Raw genomic sequence first — 22272 nt, 5'->3', positions numbered from 1 at the left:
TACTGGGAATACTGGGAGCGGGGGAGGCTCTTACTGGGAGTACTGGGAGCGGGGGAGGCCGGGACTGGGGATACTGGGAGCGGGGGAGGCTCTTACTGGGGATACTGGGAGCGGGGGAGGCCGGGACTGGGGATACTGGGAGCGGGGGAGGCTCTTACTGGGGATACTGGGAGCGGGGGAGGCCGGGACTGGGGATACTGGGAGCGGGGGAGGCTCTTACTGGGGATACTGGGAGCGGGGGAGGCCGGGACTGGGGATACTGGGAGCGGGGGAGGCTCTTACTGGGGATACTGGGAACGGGGGAGGCTGTTACTGGGGATACTGGGAGCGGGGGAGGCCGGGACTGGGGATACTGGGAGCGGGGGAGGCTCTTACTGGGAGTACTGGGAGCGGGGGAGGCCGGGACTGGGCGAACTGGGACTGGGGGCGGCCGGGACTGGGGATACTGGGAGCGGGGGAGGATCTTACTGGGAGTACTGGGAGCGGGGGTGGCCCTTACTGGGGATACTGGGAGCGGGGGATGCTGTTACTGGGAGTACTGGGAGCGGGGGAGGCTGTTACTGGGGATACTGGGAGCGGGGGAGGATCTTACTGGGGATACTGGGAGCGGGGGAGGCTCTTACTGGGGATACTGGGACTGGGGGCGGCTGTTACTGGTCATACTGGGATTGGGGGCGGCTGTTACTGGGGATACTGGGAGCGGGGGAGGCTCTTACTGGGGATACTGGGAACGGGGGAGGCTCTTACTGGGGATACTGGGAGCGGGGGAGGCCGGGACTGGGGATACTGGGACTGGGGGAGGCTGTTACTGGTGATACTGGGAACGGGGGAGGATCTTACTGGGGATACTGGGAGCAGGGGAGGCTCTTACTGGGAGTACTGGGAGCGGGGGAGGATCTTACTGGGAGTACTGGGAGCGGGGGAGGCTGTTACTGGGAGTACTGGGAGCGGGGGAGGCTCTTACTGGGGATACTGGGAGCGGGGGAGGCTCTTACTGGGGATACTGGGAGCGGGGGAGGCTCTTACTGGGGATACTGGGAGCGGGGGAGGCTGTTACTGGGGATACTGGGAACGGGGGAGGCTGTTACTGGGAGTACTGGGAGCGGGGGAGGCTCTTACTGGGGATACTGGGAGCGGGGGAGGCTGTTACTGGGAGTACTGGGAGCGGGGGAGGATCTTACTGGGAGTACTGGGAACGGGGGAGGCCGGGACTGGGGATACTGGGAGCGGGGGAGGCCCTTACTGGGGATACTGGGACTGGGGGAGGCCGGGACTGGGGATACTGGGACTGGGGGTGGCTGTTACTGGTCATACTGGGATTGGGGGCAGCTGTTACTGGGAGTTACTGCGACTGGGGGCGGCTGTTACTGGTGATACTGGGACTGGGGGTGGCTGTTACTGGTCATACTGGGATTGGGGGTGGCTGTTACTGGGAGTTACTGGGACTGGGGGCGGCTGTTACTGGTCATACTGGGATTGGGGGTGGCTGTTACTGGTTATACTGGGACTGGGGGTGGCTGTTACTGGTCATACTGGGACTGGGGGCGGCTGTTACTGGTTATACTGGGACTGGGGGCGGCTGTTACTGGTCATACTGGGATTGGGGGTGGCTGTTACTGGTTATACTGGGACTGGGGGCGGCTGTTACTGGGAGTCACTGGGACTGGGGGTGGCTGTTACTGGTCATACTGGGACTGGGGGTGGCTGTTACTGGGAGTTACTGGGACTGGGGGCGGCTGTTACTGGTCATACTGGGACTGGGGGCGGCTGTTACTGGGAGTTACTGGGACTGGGGGTGGCTGTTACTGGTTATACTGGGATTGGGAGCGGCTGTTACTGGGAGTTACTGGGATTGGGAGCGGCTGTTACTGGGAGTTACTGGGACTGGGGGCGGCTGTTACTGGTTATACTGGGACTGGGGGTGGCTGTTACTGGTTATACTGGGACTGGGGGCGGCTGTTACTGGGAGTTACTGGGACTGGGGGTGGCTGTTACTGGTTATACTGGGATTGGGGGTGGCTGTTACTGGGAGTTACTGGTTTCCAGTGATGCTGTTACTGGTCATACTGGGAGATGGGGACGCTCTTACTGGTGATACTGGGACTGGCGGTGGCTCTTACTGGTGCATACTGGTACCAGTGCATGCTGGAACTGGGAGTTACTGGGACATGAGACCGGGGTTAACTGGGGGTTACTGGTGTTAACTGGGGGTTACTGGTGGCTACTGGTGTTAACTGGGGGTTACTGGTGTTTACTGGTGTTAACTGGGGGTTACTGGTGGCTACTGGGAGATGAGGATGGTGTAACTGGTTCTTACTGGTTCTTACTGGTTCTTGCTGGTGGTTACTGGTGTTAACTGGGGGTTACTGGGGGTTACTGGGAGATGGGGATGGTGTAACTGGTTCTTACTGGTTCTTACTGCTGGTTACTGATTGTTACTGGTGGTTACTGGTTGTTACTGATTGTTACTGGTGGTTACTGGTTGTTACTGCTGGTTATTGATTGTTACTGGGGGTTACTGGGAGTTACTGATTGTTACTGGCTGTTACTGGTGGTTACTGGAGGTTAATGGTGGTTACTGGTTGATACTGGTTGTTACTGGTTGTTACTGCTGGTTACTGGTTGTTACTGATTGTTACTGGCGGTTACTGGGAGTTACTGATTGTTACTGGCGGTTACTGGGAGTTACTGATTGTTACTGGCGGTTACTGGGAGTTACTGATTGTTACTGGCGGTTACTGGGAGTTACTGATTGTTACTGGCGGTTACTGGGAGTTACTGATTATTACTGGCTTTTACTGGTGGTTGCTGTTGGTTACTGGTGGTTACTGGTTGTTACTGGCTGTTACTGGCTGTTACTGGAGGTTAATGGTGGTTACTGATTGTTACTGGTGGTTACTGGTGGTTACTGGTGGTTATTGATTGTTACTGGTTGTTACTGGGGGTTACTGGGAGTTACTGATTGTTACTGGCTGTTACTGGTGGTTACTGGGGGTTACTGATTATTACTGGTGGTTACTGGTGGTTACTGACGGTTACTGGTTCTTACTGGTTGTTTCTGGCGGTTACTGACGGTTACTGGTTGTCACTGATTGTTACTGGTTGTTACTGGTGGTTGCTGTTGGTTACTGGTGGTTACTGGTGGTTACTGGCTGTTACTGGTTGTTACTGGCTGTTACTGGTTGTTACTGGTTGTTACTGATTGTTACTGGCTGTTACTGGTGGTTACTGGCGGTTACTGGTGGTTACTGGTTGTTACTGATTATTACAGGTTGTTACTGGTGGTTACTGGCGGTTACTGGCGGATACTGGCGGATACTGGCGGTTACTGGTGGTTACTGGTGGTTACTGGAGGTTAATGGTGGTTACTGGAGGTTACTGGTTGTTACTGATTGTTACTGATTATTACTGGCTGTTATTGGTGGTTACTGCTTGTTACTGGCTGTTACTGGTGGTTACTGGTTGTTAGCGATTGTTACCGGCGGTTACTGGTGGTCACTGGCTGTTACTGGTGGTTACTGGGGGTTATCGGGGGTTACTGGGAGATGGGGACGGTGTAACTGGTTCTTACTGGTTCTTACTGGTTCTTACTGGTGGTTACTGTTGGTTACTGGTTCTTACTGGTGGTTACTGGTTCTTACTGGTGGTTACTGGTTCTTACTGGTTCTTACTGGTGCGCGCGGCTGGGGGGTGCCAGCCCAGCCTGTCCCGTGGGTCTGGGGGCCGTGGGGTCCCCCCGTGGCTTTTTGGGGTCCTGGGGGGGCTGAGGGACCCCCGGAATTCCCAGGGGGAATTTGGGGACCCCTCCTCAAACCCCCCAAACTCCCAAAATCCCCAAAATCTCCCAAAATCCCCAAAATCCCAAAATCCCCAAATCCCCAAATCCCCAAAATCCCCAAAACCCCAAAAACCCCAAATCCCCAAAAACCCCAAAACCCCAAACTCCCAAAATCCCCAAACTCCCAAAATCCCAAAATCCCCAAATCCCCAAAATCCCCAAAATCCCCCAAAATCCCCAAATCCCAAAATCCCCAAAATCCCCCAAAATCTCCCAAAATCCCAAAATCCCCAAATCCCAAAATCCCCCAAATCCCCCAAAATCCCCAAAATCCCCAAATCCCCAAAATCCCCCAAAATCCCCAAACTCCCAAAATCCCCAAACTCCCAAAATCCCAAAATCCCCAAAACCCCAAAACCCCCAAAATCCCCAAAATCCCCCAAAATCCCCAAAACACCAAAATCCCCAAAATCCCCAAAATCCCCAAAACCCCAAAAACCCCAAAACCCCAAAATCCCCAAATCCCCAAATCCCCCAAAACCCCAAAATCCCCAAAACCCCAAAATCCCCAAAACCCCCAAAATCCCCAAAATCCCCAAAATCCCAAAATCCCCGAAATCCCCAAAAACCCCAAACTCCCAAAATCCCCAAATCCCCAAACTCCCCAAAAACCCCAAAACCCCCAAAATCCCCCAAAACCCCAAAAACCCCAAAATCCCCAAAATCCCCAAAATCCCCAAAATCCCCAAAATCCCCAAAAACCCCAAAATCCCAAAATCCCCAAAACCCCAAAACCCCCAAAACCCCAAAATCCCCAAAATCCCCAAAATCCCCCAAAATCCCCAAAACCCCAAAATCCCAAAACCCCAAAATCCCCAAAACCCCCAAAACCCCAAAACCCCAAAATCCCCAAAACGCCAAAATCCCAAAATCCCCAAAATCCCCAAAATCCCCAAAAACCCCAAAACCCCCCAAATCCCCAAAATCCCCCAAAATCCCCAAAATCCCCCAAAACCCCAAAATCCCCAAAATCCCCAAAATCCCCAAAATCCCAAAAACCCCAAAATCCCCAAAACCCCAAAATCCTGGGAATTTGGGACAGAGGTCAGTCCTGGGTGTTCCCGGGGGGATTTTGGGGTTCCCAAGGGGGATTTTGGGGTTCCCAGTGGGGATTTTGGGGTTCCCAGTGGGGATTTTGGGGTTCCAGGGGGGAATTTGGGGTATCAGGGGGGATTTTGGGGTTCCCAGTGGGGAATTTGGGGGTCTCAGGGGGGATTTTGGGGTCCCAGTGGGGATTTTGGGGGTTCCCGGGGGGATTTTGGGGTCCCAGGAGGGATTTTGGGGTCCCAGTGGGGATTTTTGGGTTCCCAGTGGGAATTTTGGGGTTCCCAGGGGGAATTTTGGGGTTCCCAGTGGGAATTTTGGGTTCCCAGTGGGGATTTTGGGGTTCCCGGGGTGGATTTTAGGGTCCCACGGGGGATTTTGGGGTTCCCAGTGGGGATTTTGGGGTTCCCAGTGGGAATTTTGGGGTTCCCGGGGTGGATTTTGGGTTCCCAGTGGGAATTTTGGGGTTCCCGGGGTGGATTTTGGGGTTCCCGGGGTGGATTTTGGGGTTCCCAGTGGGAATTTTGGGGTCCCAGTGGGGATTTTGGGGTTCCCAGTGGGGATTTTGGGGTCCCAGTGGGAATTTTGGGGTTCCCGGGGTGGATTTTGGGGTTCCCAGTGGGGATTTTGGGGTTCCCAGTGGGGATTTTGGGCTCCCAGGGGGGATTTTGGGGGTTACCGGGGTGGATTTTGGGGTCACGGGGGGGATTTTGGGGTTCCCAGTGGGAATTTTGGGGTTCCCGGGGTGGATTTTGGGGTTCCCGGGGTGGATTTTAGGGTCTCAGGGGGGATTTTGGGGTCCCAGTGGGAATTTTGGGGTTCCCGGGGTGGATTTTAGGCTCCCAGGGAGGATTTTGGGGGGGGTCTCGGACACCAGTTCTTCCCCATCTGCGCCTCTTGGGGGGCACCCAGGGATTGGGGGGGGGTCCCAAAGGTGCTCTGTGACCCCCCCCCCAAAAAAAAAAATTTTGGGGTCCCCCCAATCCCCCAGAATCCCCCCCCAGCTTGGGGGGCACCACGACCACCCCGATACCGGGCTGAGGGTGGGGGGGTGCCTTGGGTGGTCCCGCAGCACCCTGGGGTGAGGATCGGGAGAATTTTGGGACCCCCCCCCCAAAATTTTGGGGTCCCCCAGAATCCCGCCCAGCCCGGGGGGTCACTGTGACCACCCCGATACCGGGCTGAGGGTGGGGGGGGGGGTGCCGTGGGTGGTCCCGCAGCACCCTGGGGTGAGGATCGGGAGAATTTTAGGACCCCCCCCAAAATTTTGGGGTCCCCCAGAATCCCCCCCAGCTTGGGGGTCACCGCGACCACCCCGGTACCGGGCTGAGGGTGGGGGGGTGCCATGGGTGGTCCCGCAGCACCCTGGGGTGAGGATCGGGAGAATTTTAGGACCCCCCAAAGAAATTTGGGGACCCCCCCCAAAAAACAAGGCCCGGTGGGCGCCGCGGTTGCCGGAGCAACGGGAGGAGGATGCGGGTGTGGTGGTGGGGGAGGGGGCGGCCAGATGTGACCCCCCCACGCCCCCCCAGATGTGCGCGGAGCCCCCCTGGGCCGCGGGCCCTACGCCCCCTCCCCTTACGAGCGCCCAGCCTGGAACCCGCGCTTCTGCATCATCTCCGGCAACCAGCTGCTGATGCTCGACGAGGAGGAGGTGAGCACCGGGAAGATGGGTGGGGGGTCCCCCAAAAAACACATTGAGACCCCCCACAAAATCGGGGACCCCCCACCCACCCACCGCAGATCCACCCGCTGCTCATCCGGGACCGGCGGGGGGAACCGTGCCGGAGCAAGCTGCTGCGGAGAACCGTCAGCGTGCCGGTGGAGGGGCGCCCGCACGCCGAGCACGGTAACGGGGGGCTCGGGGGAACCGGGGAACCGGGGGGGAACCGGGGGTCCCGACCCCCCCCTCGGTTTGGGGTGGGGGCGGGTTTGACACCCCCCCCTCCCTTTTTCGGGAGCCATGGTGACATCCCATAATGGTCGCAGAGGCGCTGCGCTGCCTGGCGACGGTTGTCGTGGAAACGGGGACACGGGCTGCCCCCCCCTCCCCCTCCCCAAAATTCCTTCCTCCACTCCGCGGCGGTGCCGCCCCCGGCCGCGGGTTTGGGGTAAAACGGGGCGAATTTGGGGCTCCGGAAATGGGGGTGGGGAGGGGCAGCACGGGCAGGGGCAGGGGACGCTGCTGTCACCTCCCCGGTGACACCGGGAAAAGGGACAGGGACACCGGGACAGGGACAGGGACACCGGGAAAAGGGACAGGGACACCGGGACAGGGACAGGGACACCGGGACAGGGGCAGGGACACCGGGACAGGGACAGGGACACCGGGACAGGGACAGGGCCACCGGTGTCACCTCCCCGGTGCCACCGGGACAGGGACAGGGACACCGGGGACAGGGACAGGACCACCGGGACAGGGACAGGGACACCGGGGACAGGGACAGGGACACCGGGACAGGGACAGGGACACCGGGGACAGGGACAGGGACACCGGGAAAAGGGACAGGGACACTGGGACAGGGACAGGGACACCGGGGACAGGGACAGGGACACCGGGACAGGGACAGGGACACCGGGGACAGGGACAGGGCCACCAGGGACAGGGACAGGGACACCGGGACAGGGACAGGGACACCGGTGTCACCAGCGGTGCCAGGGGGACACAGGTGCCACCGCTGTCACCTCCCCGGTGCCACCAGGAAAAGGGACAGGGCCACCGGGACAGGGACAGGGCCACCGGGACAGGGACAGGGCCACCGGGTACAGGGACAGGGACACCAGTGTCACCGCTGTCACCGGGAGCAGGGTCAGCGGTGCCACCCTCGCGGCTGGGGACAGGGACAGGGCCACCGGTGTCACCGGCGGTGCCAGGGGGACACCAGTGCCACCTCACTCTGCTGCCGCCCTCCCAGTGCCACCGGGGACAGGGACAGGGCCACCGGTGCCACCGGCGGTGCCAGGGGGACACAGGTGCCACCGCTGTCACCTCCCCGGTGACACCGGGGACAGGGACAGGGCCACCACTGTCACCTCCCCGGTGGCACCGGGGACAGGGACAGGGCCACCGGTGCCACCCCCAGTGCTGGGACAGGGACAGCAGTGCCAGCTCGTCAGTGCCACCGCTGTCACCCCGCTGCCACCTTCCCAGGGCCGCCAGTGCCACCCCTGCTGTCACCACTGTCACCATCCAGTGCCACCACCGCTGCCATCCTCCGCTGCTGTCACCGCTGCCACCATCCACTGCCACCGGTGTCACCGGTGCCAGCGGTGCCACTGTCACTGCTGTCACCATCCACTGCCACCGGTGTCACCGGTGCCAGCGGTGCCACTGTCACTGCTGTCACCATCCGCTGCCATAAATGTCACCGCTGCCACCATCACCAGTGTCACCAGTGCTGTCATTGTCACCAGTGGTGCCACCGCTGTCACCCCCAGTGTCCCCCCTGCCGACACCATCCCCAGTGGCAGCACTGCCACCTGTCACCCAGCGTGTCCCAGTGCCACCATCCCCAGTGCCACCAGTGTCCCCAGTGCCACCGGTGTCCCCAGTGCCACCATCCCCAGTGCCACCAGTGTCCCCAGTGCCACCGGTGTCCCCAGTGCCACCATCCCCAGTGCCACCAGTGTCCCCAGTGCCACCAGTGTCCCCAGTGCCACCAGTGTCCCCAGTGTCTCCAGTGCCACTGGTGCCACCATCCCTACTGTCCCCACTTTCCCCAGTGCCACCATGTCTGGTGTCACTGGTCACCCCCAGTGTGTGCCACAGTCTGTCCTGGAGCCACCATCCCCAGTGCCACCAGTGCCACCGTCCCCAGTGTCCCCAGTGCCACCAGTGCCACCATCCCCAGTCTGTCCCAGTGCCACCGTCCCCAATCTGTCCCAGTGTCCCCAGTCTGTCCCAGTGTCCCCAGTCTGTCCCAGTGCCACCGTCCCCAATCTGTCCCAGTGTCCCCAGTCTGTCCCAGTGTCCCCAGCCTGTCCCAGTGTCCCCAGTGCCACCAGTGCCACGATCCCCAGTGTGTCCCAGTGTCCCAGTGCCACCATCCCCAGTGCCACCGGTGCCACCAGCCCCAGCCTGTCCCAGTGTCCCAGTGCCACCGGTGCCACCATCCCCAGTGTGTCGCAGTGCCACCATCCCCAGCCTGTCCCAGTGTCCCAGTGCCACCAGTGCCACCATCCCCAGTGTGTCCCAGTGCCACCATCCCCAGTGTGTCCCAGTGCCACCGTCCCCAGCCTGTCCCAGTGTCCCAGTGCCACCATCCCCAGTGCCACCGGTGCCACCGTCCCCAGCCTGTCCCAGTGTCACCGTCCCCATTCTGTCCCACTGTCCCCAGTCTGTCCCAGTGTCCCCAGTGTCCCCAGTCTGTCCCAGTGTCGCCATCCCCAGTCTGTCCCAGTGTCCCAGTGCCACCAGTGCCACCATCCCCAGCCTGTCCCAGTGTCCCCAGCCTGTCCCAGTGTCCCCAGTGTCACCGTCCCCAGTGTGTCCCAGTGTCCCCAGCCTGTCCCAGTGTCCCCAGCCTGTCCCAGTGTCCCCAGTGTCACCGTCCCCAGTCTGTCCCAGTGTCCCCAGTCTGTCCCAGTGTCCCCAGTGCCACCATCCCCAGTCTGTCCCAGTGTCCCCAGTCTGTCCCAGTGTCCCCAGTCTGTCCCAGTGTCCCCAGTGCCACCATCCCCAGTCTGTCCCAGTGTCCCCAGTCTGTCCCAGTGTCCCCAGTCTGTCCCAGTGTCACCATCCCCAGTCTGTCCCAGTGTCCCCAGTCTGTCCCAGTGTCCCCAGTCTGTCCCAGTGTCCCAGTGCCACCATCCCCAGTCTGTCCCAGTGTCCCCAGTCTGTCCCAGTGTCCCAGTGCCACCATCCCCAGTCTGTCCCAGTGTCCCCAGTCTGTCCCAGTGTCCCCAGCCTGTCCCAGTGTCCCCAGTCTGTCCCAGTGTCACCGTCCCCAGTCTGTCCCAGTGTCCCCAGCCTGTCCCAGTGTCCCCAGCCTGTCCCAGTGTCCCCAGTCTGTCCCAGTGTCACCGTCCCCAGTCTGTCCCAGTGTCCCCAGCCTGTCCCAGTGTCCCCAGCCTGTCCCAGTGTCCCCAGTCTGTCCCAGTGTCACCGTCCCCAGTCTGTCCCAGTGTCCCCAGCCTGTCCCACCATCCCCAGTCTGTCCCAGTGTCCCCAGCCTGTCCCAGTGTCCCCAGTGCCACCATCCCCAGCCTGTCCCAGTGTCCCCAGCCTGTCCCAGTGTCCCCAGTCTGTCCCAGTGTCCCCAGTCTGTCCCAGTGTCACCGTCCCCAGCCTGTCCCAGTGTCCCCAGCCTGTCCCAGTGTCCCCAGCCTGTCCCAGTGTCCCCAGTGTCCCCAGCCTGTCCCAGTGTCCCCAGTCTGTCCCAGTGCCACCATCCCCAGTCTGTCCCAGTGTCCCCAGCCTGTCCCAGTGTCCCCAGCCTGTCCCAGTGTCCCCAGCCTGTCCCAGTGTCACCATCCCCAGTCTGTCCCAGTGTCCCCAGCCTGTCCCAGTGTCCCCAGCCTGTCCCAGTGTCCCCAGCCTGTCCCAGTGTCACCCCTCACCTCCCAGTCCCCCCCAGTTCCCCTCCCCCCCCCTTTTTTCCCACGGCCCTCTGGCCCCGCCCCTTTCCCACGCCCCCGCCGTGGGCGTGGCCTCCCGCGCCTGTGGGCGTGGCCTGCGCACTGTGGGCGTGGCCAGGGGGACGCTGTGGGCGTGGCCTGTGCGCTGTGGGCGTGGCCAGTGGACACTGTGGGCGTGGCCTGTGCGCTGTGTGCGTGGTTTCCATGCGCTGTGGGCGTGGCCAGGAGACGCTATGGGCGTGGCCAGGGGACGCTGTGGGCGTGGCCTGCGCGCGGTGGGCGTGGTTTCCCGTGCGTTGTGGGCGGGGCCTGCGCGCGGTGGGCGGGGCCTCCCCAGCGCGGGGCGGCGGCGGCGGCGCCGGGTGAGTGCGGGGGGGGCGAGTGTGAGTGAGGGGGGGGCGAGTGTGCAAAGGGGGGGGCGAGTGTGCAAGGGGGGGAGAGGAGAGTGTGCAAGGGGGGGGGAGGGGCCGGGGCGGGCCCCCGGAGCGCGGGGAGGGGGAGGGGGGGTGGGGGAGGGGCAGCGGGGGCGGCGCGCGGAGCGGCGAGCGGGGGGAGGGGAGGGGAGGGGGAGTGAGTGTGCAAAAAGGGGGGGGAAGGGAGGGAGGGGGTGAGTGTGCAACGGAGGGGGGGAGAGGGACGGGTGAGTGTGAGGGGGGGGCGCAGGTGAGCGGGAGGGAGCGGGGGAGCGCGCGGGGCCGGGGGGGTCAGGGGAGTGTGCAAGGCCCAGGTGTGTGTGTGTGTGTCAGGTGTGTGTGTGTGTGACCCCCCCAGGTGTGTGTGTGTGTGTGTGTGTGTGACCCCCCCCAGGTGTGTGTGTGTGCATGTGTGTGTGTGTGTCTGTGTGTGTGTGTGTGTGTGTGTGTGTGTGTGCGTGTGTGTGTGTGCCCCCCCAGGTGTGTGTGTGTGTCAGGTGTGTGTGTGTGTGTGTGTGTGTGTGTGTGTGTGCGTGTGTGTGTGTGTGTGACCCCCCAGGTGTGTGTGTGTGTGCCCCCCAGGTGTGCCCGTGCCCCCCAGGTGTGTGTGCCCGTGCCCCCCCAGGTGTGTCTGACCCCCCAGGTGTGTCTGACCCCCCAGGTGTGTGTGCCCGTGCCCCCCCAGGTGTGTCTGACCCCCCAGGTGTGCCCGTGCCCCCCAGGTGTGTGTGTGTGTGCCCCCCAGGTGTGTCTGACCCCCCCAGGTGTGTGTGTGTGCCCCCCAGGTGTGTCTGACCCCCCCAGGTGCCCCCCAGGTGTGTGTGTGTGCCCCCCAGGTGTGTCTGACCCCCCCAGGTGCCCCCCAGGTGTGTGTGTGTGCCCCCCAGGTGTGTCTGACCCCCCAGGTGCCCCCAGGTGTGCCCGTGCCCCCCCCAGGTGTGTCTGACCCCCCAGGTGTGCCCGTGCCCCCCCCAGGTGTGTGTGTGTGCCCCCCCCAGGTGTGTCTGACCCCCCAGGTGCCCCCAGGTGTGCCCGTGCCCCCCAGGTGTGTCTGACCCCCCCCAGGTGTGCCCGTGCCCCCCCAGGTGTGTCTGACCCCCCAGGTGCCCCCAGGTGTGCCCGTGCCCCCCCAGGTGTGTGTGTGTGCCCCCCCAGGTGTGTGTGTGTGTGCCCCCCCCAGGTGTGTGTGCCCCCCCCCCAGGTGTGCCCGTGCCTCCCCAGGTGTGCCCGTGCCCCCCCAGGTGTGTCTGACCCCCCAGGTGCCCCCCAGGTGTGCCCGTGCCCCCCCCCAGGTGTGTCTGACCCCCCCAGGTGTGTGCGTGTGTCTGACCCCCCCAGGTGTGTGTGTGTGTGTGACCCCCCCAGGTGTGTGTGTGTGCCCCCCCAGGTGTGTGTGTGTGTGCCCCCCCAGGTGTGTGTGTGTGTGCCCCCCCCAGGTGTGTCTGACCCCCCAGGTGCCCCCAGGTGTGTGTGTGTGTGCCCCCCCCAGGTGTGCCCGTGCCCCCCAGGTGTGTCTGACCCCCCAGGTGCCCCCCAGGTGTGTCTGACCCCCCAGGTGCCCCCAGGTGTGCCCGTGCCCCCCCAGGTGTGTGTGCCCCCCCAGGTGTGTGTGCCCCCCCAGGTGTGCCCGTGCCCCCCCAGGTGTGTCTGAACCCCCCCAGGTGTGTCTGACCCCCCAGGTGCCCCCAGGTGTGCCTGTGCCCCCCAGGTGTGTCTGACCCCCCAGGTGCCCCCCAGGTGTGCCCGTGCCCCCCCCAGGTGTGTCTGACCCCCCCAGGTGTGCCCGTGCCCCCCCAGGTGTGCCCGTGCCCCCCCCAGGTGTGTCTGACCCCCCCAGGTGTGTCTGACCCCCCCCAGGTGTGCCCGTGCCCCCCCCAGGTGTGTCTGACCCCCCAGGTGCCCCCAGGTGTGTCTGACCCCCCAGGTGTGTCTGACCCCCCAGGTGCCCCCCAGGTGCCCCCAGGTGTGCCCGTGCCCCCCCAGGTGTGTCTGACCCCCCAGGTGTGTGTGTGTGCCCCCCCCAGGTGTGTCTGACCCCCCAGGTGCCCCCCAGGTGTGTGTGTGTGTGCCCCCCCAGGTGTGCCCGTGCCCCCCCAGGTGTGTCTGACCCCCCCCAGGTGTGTGTGTGTGTGCCCGTGCCCCCCAGGTGTGTCTGACCCCCCAGGTGTGCCCGTGCCCCCCCAGGTGCCCCCCAGGTGTGTGTGTGTGTGCCCCCCAGGTGTGCCCGTGCCCCCCAGGTGTGTGTGTGTGTGCCCCCCCCAGGTGTGTCTGACCCCCCAGGTGCCCCCAGGTGTGCCCGTGCCCCCCCAGGTGTGTCTGACCCCCCCCAGGTGTGCCCGTGCCCCCCAGGTGTGTCTGACCCCCCAGGTGCCCCCAGGTGTGCCCGTGCCCCCCCCGCCGCCCCCCATGCCCGCGGGGGTCTCTCCGGCCCCGCCGGGGGGGCTCGGGGGGGCCCCGGGGCGGCTCTAGGACCATGTGGGGCCCCCCCGCCGCGCCCCCCCCCCAAATCCCGGGGTCCCCCTGGACCCTGCGGGGACCCCCCGGCCCCCCCCGGCTCGGCCCCGAGGGCGGCAGCAGCACCGTGGCCGGTAGGAGAGAATTGGGGAGGGGGCTTCGAAGTGGGGAGGGGGCTTCAAAATGGGGAGGGGGCTGCGAGCTGGGGAGGGGGCTTCGAAGTGGGGAGGGGGTTAAAAAATGGGGAGGGGGCTTCGAATTGGGGAGGGGGGTCCAAAATGGGGAGGGGGTTACAAAATGGGGAGGGGGCTTCGAATTGGGGAGGGGGCTCGGAATTGGGGAGGGGGCTTCAAAGTGGGGAGGGGGCTTCGAAATAGGGAGGGGGCTTCGAAATGGGGAGGGGGTTACAAAATGGGGAGGGGGCTTTGAATTGGGGAGGGGGCTCTGAATTGGGGAGGGGGCTTCAAAATGGGGAGGGGGCTTCGAAGTGGGGAGGGGGCTTCGAAATAGGGAGGGGGTTACAAAATGGGGAGGGGGTTACAAAATGGGGAGGGGGCTTCGAATTGGGGAGGGGGTTACAAAATGGGGAGGGGGCTTCAAATTGGGGAGGGGGCTCTGAACTGGGGAGGGGGTTTCGAAGTGGGGAGGGGGCTGCAAGCTGGAGAAGGGGCTTCGAATTGGGGAGGGGGTTACGAAATAGGGAGGGGGCTCTGAATTGGGGAGGGGGCTTCGAAGTGGGGAGGGGGCTTCAAAGTGGGGAGGGGGCTCTGAACTGGGGAGGGGGTTTTGAATTGGGGAGGGGGCTCTGAAATGGGGAGGGGGCTTCAAATTGGGGAGGGGGCTGCGAGCTGGGGAAGGGGCTTCGAATTGGGGAGGGGGTTTCGAAATGGGGAGGGGGTTACAAAATGGGGAGGGGGCTTCGAAGTGGGGAGGGAGCTCTGAATTGGGGAGGGGGCTCTGAATTGGGGAGGGGGCTCTGAATTGGGGAGGGGGTTTCGAACTGGGGAGGGGGCTCCGAATTGGGGAGGGGGTTCGGAATTGGGGAGGGGGCTCCGAATTGGGGAGGGGGCTCAGAACTGGGGAGGGGGCTCATGGTTAAAGGGGATTTGGGGGAGGGGGAAGATTTTGGGGGCGTTTTTTGGGGATTTTGGGCAATTTTAGGGACGTGTGGGAGGTCGCAATTGAAGGGACCCCAAAATTTTGGGGAGGGGGCTGAAAACTGGGGGAGGGGCAGTTTTTTGGGGAGGGTTAAAGGCATTTGGGGGTGCAGAGCGAAGGGGACCCCAAAATTGGGGTGAGGGTCCCGAAATTTGGGGGTGGGGGGAGCCCCTGAGACCCTCCCCCAAAATTTCTCCCGATTTCCCCCAAATTTCCTCTTTTTCCGCCCCTCGGCCTGGATTTTGTGGCCCCCCAGAGAATTTTGGGGGTGGGATTTTGGGCTCCTCACGGGTTGAGAGTGGAATTTTGGGGACCCCCCCCCCATTATCCTCATTTTTTGGGGTCCCCTCACCCCCCGTGACCCCCCCAAAATCCCCCCAGACCCCAAATCCCCCCTTGAACCCCCCTGGGGCAGATTTTGGGGTCCCCCAGATGGGTTTTCTGGGGGATTTTGGGGTCTCAGAGGCCGAGGGGGAATTTTGGGGACCCCCCCCATGATCTCCATATTTTGGGGTCCCCTCACCCCCTTTGACCCCCCTAAAAGCCCCCTGAGACCCCAAAATCCCCCCAGAGCCCCAAATCCCCCACAGAGCAGATTTTGGGTCCCCCAGAGGGGTTGGGGGTGACATTTTGGGGTCCCCCCAGATTTTGGGGTGGGATTTGGGGTCTCCCTGGTTTTTGGGGCGGGATTTGGGGTCTCCCTGATTTTTGGGGTGGGATTTGGGGTCTCCCTGGTTTTTGGGGCGAAATTTGGGGTCTCCCTGGTTTTTGGGGTGGGATTTTGTGTCTCCCTGGTTTTTGGGGTGGGATTTGGGGTCTCCCAAGGTTTTTGGGGTGGGATTTGGGGGTCCCCCTGGTTTTTGGGGCGAAATTTGGGGTCTCCCTGGTTTTTGGGGTGGGATTTTGTGTCTCCCTGGTTTTTGGGGTGGGATTTTGTGTCTCCCAAGGTTTTGGGGTGGGATTTTGTGTCCCCCTGGTTTTTGGGGCGGGATTTGGGGTCCCCCCAGATTTTGGGGTGGGATTTTGTGTCTCCCTGGTTTTTGGGGCGGGATTTGGGGCTCTCCCTGGTTTTTGGGGTGGGATTTTGTGTCTCCCTGGTTTTTGGGGCGGGATTTGGGGTCTCCCTGGTTTTTGGGGTGGGATTTTGTGTCTCCCTGGTTTTTGGGGTGGGATTTGGGGTCTCCCTGGTTTTTGGGGCGGGATTTTGTGTCTCCCAAGTTTTTGGGGTGGGATTTGGGGTCCCCCTGGTTTTTGGGGTGGGATTTGGCATCTCCCTGGGTTTTGAGCTGGAATTTGGGAATCCCCTCGAGTTTTGGGGTGGGTTTTGGTCCCCCCGGGTTTCGGGGTGCGTTTCGGGTTCCTGCCGGGTTTCGGGGTGGGTTTTGGGGTGCCCTGACCCCCGTGCCCCCCCCCAATTCCCAGATTACCACGGCGGCCGCTCCCGCAGGAAGAGCGTTCCCGGGGGGAAGCAGTTCAGCATCAACATGGACGCGCCGCCCGCGCCCCCCTTCCGGCCCTCGGTGAGCGCCCGGCGCCGCGGCGACCCCGGACCCCCGTCATCCGTCGCCATGGTTACTGTGATCCTCCCATTGTTGCCGTGGTCGCCGTTGTCACCCAACAGCCGTTGCCATGGTTACTGTGATCCTCCCATTGTTGCTGTGGTCGCCGTTGTCACCCAACAGCCGTTGCCATGGTTACTGTGATCCTCCCATCGTTGCCGTGGTCACCGTTGTCACCCAACAGCCGTTGCCATGGTTACTGTGATCCTCCCATTGTTGCCGTGGTCGCAGTTGTCACCCAACAGCCGTTGCCATGGTTACTGTGATCCTCCCATTGTTGCCGTGGTCGCCATTGTCACCCAACAGCCGTTGCCATGGTTACTGTGAACCTCGCATCCTTGCCGTGGTCGCGGTTGTCACCCAACAGCCGTCGCCATGGTTACTGTGATCCTCCCATTGTTGCCGTGGTCGCAGTTGTCACCCAACAGCCATGGTTACCATGGTTACCATTGTCACCCATCACCTGCTGCCATGGTTACCATTGTCCTCCATTTCCATGGTTACTGTGGTCCCCCATCGCCAGTTGCCATGGTTACCGTTGTCACCCATCACCTGTTGCCATGGTTACCGTTGTCATTCATTTCCATGGTTACTGTTGTCACCCATCACCTGTTGCCATGGTTACCGTTGTCACCCATCACCTGTTGCCATGGTTACCGTTGTCATTCATTTCCATGGTTACTGTTGTCACCCATCACCTGTTGCCATGGTTACCGTTGTCACCCATCACCTGTTGCCATGGTTACCATTGTCCTCCATTTCCATGGTTACTGTGGTCCCCAATCACCGGTTGCCATGGTTACCGTTGTCATCCATTTCCATTGTTACTGTGGTCCCCCATCGCCGGTTGCCATGGTTACCGTTGTCACCCATCACCTGTTGCCATGGTTACCGTTGTCACCCATCACCTGTTGCCATGGTTACCATTGTCATCCATTGCCATGGTTACTATGGTCCCCCATCATCTGTTGCCATGGTTACCATTGTCACCCATCACCTGTTTCCATGGTTACCGTTGTCATCCATTTCCATGGTTACTGTGGTCCCCCCCAATGCCGGTTGCCATGGTTACTGTTGTCACCCATCACCTGTTGCCATGGTTACCATTGTCATCCATTTCCATGGTTACTGTGGTTCCCCCATCGCCTGTTGCCATGGTTACCATTGTCCTCCATTTCCATGGTTACTGTGGTCCCCAATCACCGGTTGCCATGGTTCCCGTTGACACCCATCACCTGTTGCCATGGTTACCATTGTCACCCATCACCTGTTCCCATGGTTACCGTTGTCATCCATTTCCATTGTTACTGTGGTCCCCCATCGCCGGTTGCCGTGGTTCCCGTTATCACCCATCACCCGTTGCCATGGTTACCGTTGTCACCCATCACCTGTTGCCATGGTTACCACTGTCACCCATCACCTGCTGCCATGGTTACTGTTGTCACCCATCACATGTTGCCATGGTTACGGTCCAATGCACCCACTGCCGTGGTTGCCCCATCATACACCCGTTGCCATGGTTACCGTGGTACCCAGACAGCCGTTGCCGCGGTTACCGCGGTTGTGCCTGTTGCCATGGTTACTGTGACCCATTGCAAACCCCCCCCGTTGCCATGGTGACAATGATTCCTGTGGTCCCCACTCTCCTGTTGCTATGGAAACTCCTCCTCCATCTGTCACCGTGGGAACCGTGATGCTTCGCTGCCCGTCACCGCGGTAACCCTGCGGTACCTGTTGCCATGGTAACCAGGTAACCCAAGTCTGGGCTAACCTGTTGCTATGGTAACCAGGTAACCCAAGTCTGGGCTAACCTGTTGCCATGGTAACCAGGTAACCCGGATCCGGAATAACCCGTTGCCATGGTAACCAGGTAACCCGGATCTGGAATAACCTGTTGCCATGGTAACCAGGTAACCCGGATCTGGAATAACCTGTTACCATGGTAACCAGGTAACCCGGATCTGGAATAACCTGTTACCATGGTAACCAGGTACCGCCCCCCGGGTCCAGACTAACCCGTTGCCATGGTAACCAGGTAACCCGGATCCAGAATAACCCGTTGCCATGGTAACCAGGTAACCCGGATCCAGACTAACCTGTTGCCATGGTAACCGGGTCACCCGGATCCAGAATAACCCGTTGCCATGGTAACCAGGTAACCCGGATCCAGACTAACCTGTTGCCATGGTAACCAGGTAACCCGGATCTGGAATAACCTGTTACCATGGTAACCAGGTACCTCCCCCCGATCCAGAATAACCTGTTGCCATGGTAACCAGGTAACCCAAGTCTGGGCTAACCTGTTGCCATGGTAACCAGGTAACCCGGATCCAGACTAACCTGTTGCCATGGTAACCAGGTAACCCAAGTCTGGGCTAACCTGTTGCCATGGTAACCAGGTAACCCGGATCCAGACTAACCCGTTGCCATGGTAACCAGGTAACCCGGATCTGGAATAACCTGTTGCCATGGTAACCAGGTAACCCAAGTCTGGTCTAACCTGTTGCCATGGTAACCAGGTAACCCAAGTCTGGTCTAACCTGTTGCCATGGTAACCAGGTAACCCAAGTCTGGTCTAAACTGTTGCCATGGTAACCAGGTCACCCGGATCCAGAATAACCCGTTGCCATGGTAACCAGGTTACCCGGATCCAGAATAACCCGTTGCCATGGTAACCGGGTCACCCGGATCCAGAATAACCCGTTGCCATGGTAACCGGGTCACCCGGATCCAGAATAACCCGTTGCCATGGTAACCGGGTAACCCGGATCCAGAATAACCCGTTGCCATGGTAACCAGGTAACCCGGATCCAGAATAACCCGTTGCCATGGTAACCGGGTCACCCGGATCCAGAATAACCCGTTGCCATGGTAACCAGGTAACCCGGATCCAGAATAACCCGTTGCCATGGTAACCAGGTAACCGGATCCAGAATAACCCGTTGCCATGGTAACCAGCTCGTCCCCAGTGACCCGTTGCCATGGTAACTGTGGCGCTGTTCTGCCTCTGGCCGTGGTTGTGGCCCGTGGCCTGTTGCCACGGCAACGTCCGCCTGTCGCCATGGACACCATGACCCCTGTGGTGACCCCTCAATGATCCCCCCATGACCCCTGAGTGACCCCAGTGACCCCTCAGTGACCCTGTGACCCCTCAGTGACCCCAATGACCACCCCTGACCCTGTGACCCCTCAGTGACCCTGTGACCCCTCAGTGACCCCAGTGACCCCTCAGTGACCCTGTGACCCCTCAGTGACCCCAGTGGCCTCAGTGACCCCAATGACCACCCCTGACCCTGTGACCCCTCAGTGACCCTGTGACCCCTCAGTGACCCCAATGACCACCCCTGACCCTGTGACCCCTCAGTGACCCCAGTGACCCCTCAGTGACCCTGTGACCCCTCAGTGACCCCAATGACCACCCCTGACCCTGTGACCCCTCAGTGACCCCAGTGACTCCTCAGTGACCCTGTGACCCCTCAGTGACCCCAATGACCACCCCTGACCCTGTGACCCCTCAGTGACCCCAGTGACTCCTCAGTGACCCCAGTGACCACCCCTGACCCTGTGACCCCTCAGTGACCCCAGTGACTCCTCAGTGACCCCAATGACCACCCCTGACCCTGTGACCCCTCAGTGACCCCAGTGACTCCTCAGTGACCCTGTGACCCCTCAGTGACCCCAATGACCACCCCTGACCCTGTGACCCCTCAGTGACCCCTCAGTGACCCCAATGACCACCCCTGACCCTGTGACCCCTCAGTGACCCCAATGACCACCCCTGACCCTGTGACCCCTCAGTGACCCCAATGACCACCCCTGACCCTGTGACCCCAATGACTGCTGACCCAAAGTGACCCCTTGACCCCCAACGCTTCTGTGACCCCTGGGTGACCTCCCAGACCCCACGGAGCCCCATGACCTTTCGGTGACCCCAGTGACCCCTGTGTGACCCCTGTGTGACCCCTGTGTGACCCCTGTCCCCAGCAAGGCTTCCTGAGCCGCCGCCTCAAGAGCTCCATCAAGCGCACCAAGAGCCAGCCCAAGCTGGACCGGACCAGCAGCTTCCGGCAGATCCTGCCGCGCTTCCGCAGCGCCGACCACGACAGGTACCGCACCTGGAGCACCTCATGCACCTGGGCACACCTGGGATACACCTGGGTACAGCTGGGATACACCCGGGGCACCTGGGATACACCTGGGTACAGCTGGGTACACCTGGGCACACCTGGGATACACCCGGGGCACAGGGGGATACACCTGGGTACAGCTGGGTACACCTGGGCACCTGGGATACACCTGGGGGCACCTGGGATACACCTGGGGCACCTGGGATACACCTGGGGCACCTGGGATACACCTGGGATACACCTGGGGGCACCTGGGATACACCTGGGTACAGCTGGGTACACCTGGGCACACCTGGGATACACCCGGGGCACAGGGGGATACACCTGGGTACAGCTGGGTACACCTGGGGCACCTGGGATACACCTGGGGGCACCTGGGATACACCTGGGGCACCTGGGATACACCTGGGATACACCTGGGGGCACCTGGGATACACCTGGGGCACCTGGGATACACCTGGGATACACCTGGGGGCACCTGGGATACACCTGGGTACAGCTGGGTACACCTGGGCACACCTGGGATACACCCGGGGCACAGGGGGATACACCTGGGTACACCTGGGATACACCTGGGGCACTGGGGGATACACCTGGGGCACTGGGGGATACACCTGGGTACAGCTGGGTACACCTGGGGCACCTGGGATACACCTGGGGGCACCTGAGATACACCCAGGGCATTGGGGATACACCTGGGGGCACCTGGGATACACCCAGGGCATTGGGGATACACCTGGGGGCACCTGGGATACACCTGGGGGCACCTGGGATACACCTGGGGCACCTGGGATACACCTGGGGGCACCTGGGATACACCCGGGGCACTGGGGGATACACCTGGGGCACTGGGGGATACACCCGGGCACAGCTGGGTACACCTGAGATACACCTGGGGGCACCTGGGATACACCTGGGGCACCTGAGATACACCTGGGGGCACCTGGGATACACCCGGGGCACTGGGGGATACACCTGGGGGCACCTGAGATACACCTGGGGCACCTGAGATACACCTGAGATACACCTGGGGGCACCTGGGATACACCTGGGGGCACCTGGGATACACCCGGGGCATTGGGGATACACCTGGGCGCAGCTGTGTACACCTGAGATACACCTGGGTACACCTGAGATACACCTGGGTACACCTGAGATACACCTGGGGGCACCTGGGATACACCTGGGGCACTGGGGGATACACCTGGGCACAGCTGGGTACACCTGAGATACACCCGGGGCACTGGGGGATACACCTGGGTACACCTGAGATACACCTGGGTACACCTGAGATACACCTGGGGGCACCTGGGATACACCTGGGACATACCTGGGGACACCTGGGGCACACCTGGGACATACCTGGGCACACCTGGGTATACCTGGGCACACCTGGGGCATACCTGGGCACACCTGGCACATACCTGGGCACACCTGGGACATACCTGGGCACACCTGGGCACACCTGGGGACACCTGGCACATACCTGGGCACACCTGGGCACACCTGGGACATACCTGGGCACACCTGGCACATACCTGGGCACACCTGGGACATACCTGGGCACACCTGGGGACACCTGGGACATACCTGGGCACACCTGGCACATACCTGGGGACACCTGGGACATACCTGGGCACACCTGGGCACACCTGGGGCATACCTGGGCACACCTGGGCACACCTGGCACATACCTGGGCACACCTGGGGCATACCTGGGCACACCTGGGCACACCACCGGGACTCCTGGAGGCACTAGGGGTCACCTGGGGACACACCTGAGGGAGTTTGGGGGCACCTGGGGACACCTGGAAACACACCTGGGACACACCTAGGAGACCTGGACACACCTGGGGACATCAGGGCACACCTGGGGACACCACGGGGGCATTTGGGGACATTTGGGGGCACTGGACCAGCAGCTCCCACAGCGCCGAGCGTGACAGGTACCGGCAACACCTGGGGAACACCTGGGGGCACCCCGGGGCCCTTTGGGGTCCCACCAGGTGGGAGCCCTGAGGTCCACCAGGAACTCCCGAAAGGCCCCCAAAAATCTCCTGAAAATCCTATCAAATCCCCCCAAAATCCAAAAAAAAAATCCC

At 61.7% G+C, this 22272-nt stretch overlaps 1 protein-coding gene across 19 annotated transcripts in view; it reads left to right on the top strand.

Moving 5' to 3' along the window:
* The window catches only part of SYNGAP1 (synaptic Ras GTPase activating protein 1), a 67964-nt gene that overhangs the window by 227 nt on the left and 45465 nt on the right, over positions 1–22272 (top strand). For 14 of the 19 annotated variants that reach the window (XR_014950906.1, XR_014950907.1, XR_014950901.1 and 11 more), the window contains exons 2-6: positions 6415–6536; positions 6626–6731; positions 15907–16004; positions 20028–20149; positions 22006–22116. Coding sequence is in view for 10 of the 19 variants with exons in the window: in XM_085565152.1 (XP_085421278.1) it covers positions 6415–6536; positions 6626–6731; positions 15907–16004; positions 20028–20149; positions 22006–22116 (559 nt within the window). In the remaining 9 variants the exon portion in view is untranslated. Of the gene's footprint in view, positions 1–6414; positions 6537–6625; positions 6732–13318; positions 13461–15906; positions 16005–20027; positions 20150–22005; positions 22117–22272 lie in introns of those variants that run through there. The other 5 variants (XR_014950904.1, XR_014950903.1, XR_014950902.1 and 2 more) reach the window with 2 other exon arrangements.

The sequence above is a fragment of the Lonchura striata genome, chromosome 35 (genome assembly GCF_050655825.1).
Source record: "Lonchura striata isolate lonStrDom1 chromosome 35, ASM5065582v1, whole genome shotgun sequence".
In the NCBI taxonomy this organism is placed as follows: domain Eukaryota; kingdom Metazoa; phylum Chordata; class Aves; order Passeriformes; family Estrildidae; genus Lonchura; species Lonchura striata.
This window is presented reverse-complemented; position numbering and strand designations above follow the sequence as displayed.